Source organism: Austrofundulus limnaeus, unplaced genomic scaffold (assembly GCF_001266775.1).
Source record: "Austrofundulus limnaeus strain Quisiro unplaced genomic scaffold, Austrofundulus_limnaeus-1.0 Scaffold2299, whole genome shotgun sequence".
Classification (NCBI taxonomy): domain Eukaryota; kingdom Metazoa; phylum Chordata; class Actinopteri; order Cyprinodontiformes; family Rivulidae; genus Austrofundulus; species Austrofundulus limnaeus.
Window position 1 is genome coordinate 14570 of NW_013954701.1, and position 1319 is coordinate 15888.

Sequence of the window (1319 nt, forward strand, 5' to 3'; positions counted from 1 at the left end):
TACGAGGAAGGTGTCTGAAGATTTATTCCCTCCTGAAAGCACTGAACGTATGGAGGACCAAAACTGACATAATTAGAAATAAAAGCAGAAATATTTAAATGACCAATAAGTAAATAAAGGAGAATTTTACCTCATGTTTTAGAATTGACCTACAGATTTATTTTTCTAATAAATTATAAATTTTAGCACATAATTTACATTTTACTGTTTTTAAAAATATATATATTGTTTTCCCTTTTACTTGTACAAGCATTTGTCCCTTACATTATTATTAATGCTGCCAAATGATTAACATTTTTAATCGGATTAATCCCAAAGTAGCTTTAAATGATAAAACTTGAGATAAAGTTCTAATTCTTTATTTAATTTGTGCATTTTAAGTATATTTATTTATTTATTGGTCCTTTTATACTGTATATTTCTGCTTTTATTTCTAATTATGCCAGCTTTGGTCCTCCATACAGCAGAGCCCTGCAGCTAATAATTACAGAGCCAATCTTCAGATGTTCTCACAGATTTTAGCTGGAAAATATAAAAAAACAGAGAAAATCATTTGCTGTTAAGCATGCAGCAGGTTAATTTCCCTCCGCTCCCTCCTGAGGCTCATTAGGCTGGTTTTAAATGTCAGATTTAGACTGAAGCTCTGTTCTCTGTGTTTGACGTGTTTTGCTGCTCAGGCGAACAGCTGCAGATCAACCAGCCTGAGGTGTACGACTGCGACGTCCCAGAGTCCTTTGTGTCTTCGGTGCCGGCGCTGGCCGCCGTCTGCAACAAAAAGCATCGCTCCCCACGTTTTCAAACTGTGTCGAACCGCAGCGTGACCCTGACCTCCAGGGGCGGCACCCACTTCATCAGCTTTGCCAAAGGAGCCTCGTTTGACGACGGTACGACTTCTTTCTCTTTCTGAGTTGAACTTTGTCCGTGGTTTAACCCTCACCCCTCCTGCCTCCGCTCCGTCAGACCTGTACCACGCGTGGGTGGCCCCCGCCCTCAGCTCGGACCTCCTGGTTCAGTTCTGGGTCCGCTCCAGGGGCGTCCTCCCCTCCAACTGCTCGCTGGGCTGGAAGGTCCTGGACATCACGCTCATCAACCCGGGCCAGACCTTCTCCTTCAAGAACACCCAGGACCACTCCAAGTGGGCGGTCAGCCCCAAGGCGGGGGCGGGGGGAGGCTGGGTGTGCGTGGGGGACATCAACAGGAACGAGGCGGAGGAGAAGCGCGGCGGAGGAACCGTGTGTCTGCAGGATCCGGTGGTGTGGAAGGCGTACCGGGCCGCAGCGCTGCAGTGTGAGGCCTGTGGTGGGGGGACAGTTAAATGT

At 46.6% G+C, this 1319-nt stretch overlaps 1 protein-coding gene across 1 annotated transcript in view; it reads left to right on the forward strand.

Annotated features, from left to right (window-relative positions):
• Nucleotides 1-676: 676 nt before the first annotated feature.
• dnase2 (deoxyribonuclease II, lysosomal) overlaps nucleotides 677-1319 on the forward strand; it is a gene marked incomplete at its 5' end in the record, with an annotated part of 2011 nt that continues 1368 nt past the window's right edge. Inside the window, 2 exon segments of the mRNA XM_013999457.1 lie at nucleotides 677-884; nucleotides 961-1317. Coding sequence (XP_013854911.1) covers nucleotides 677-884; nucleotides 961-1317 — 565 coding nt within the window.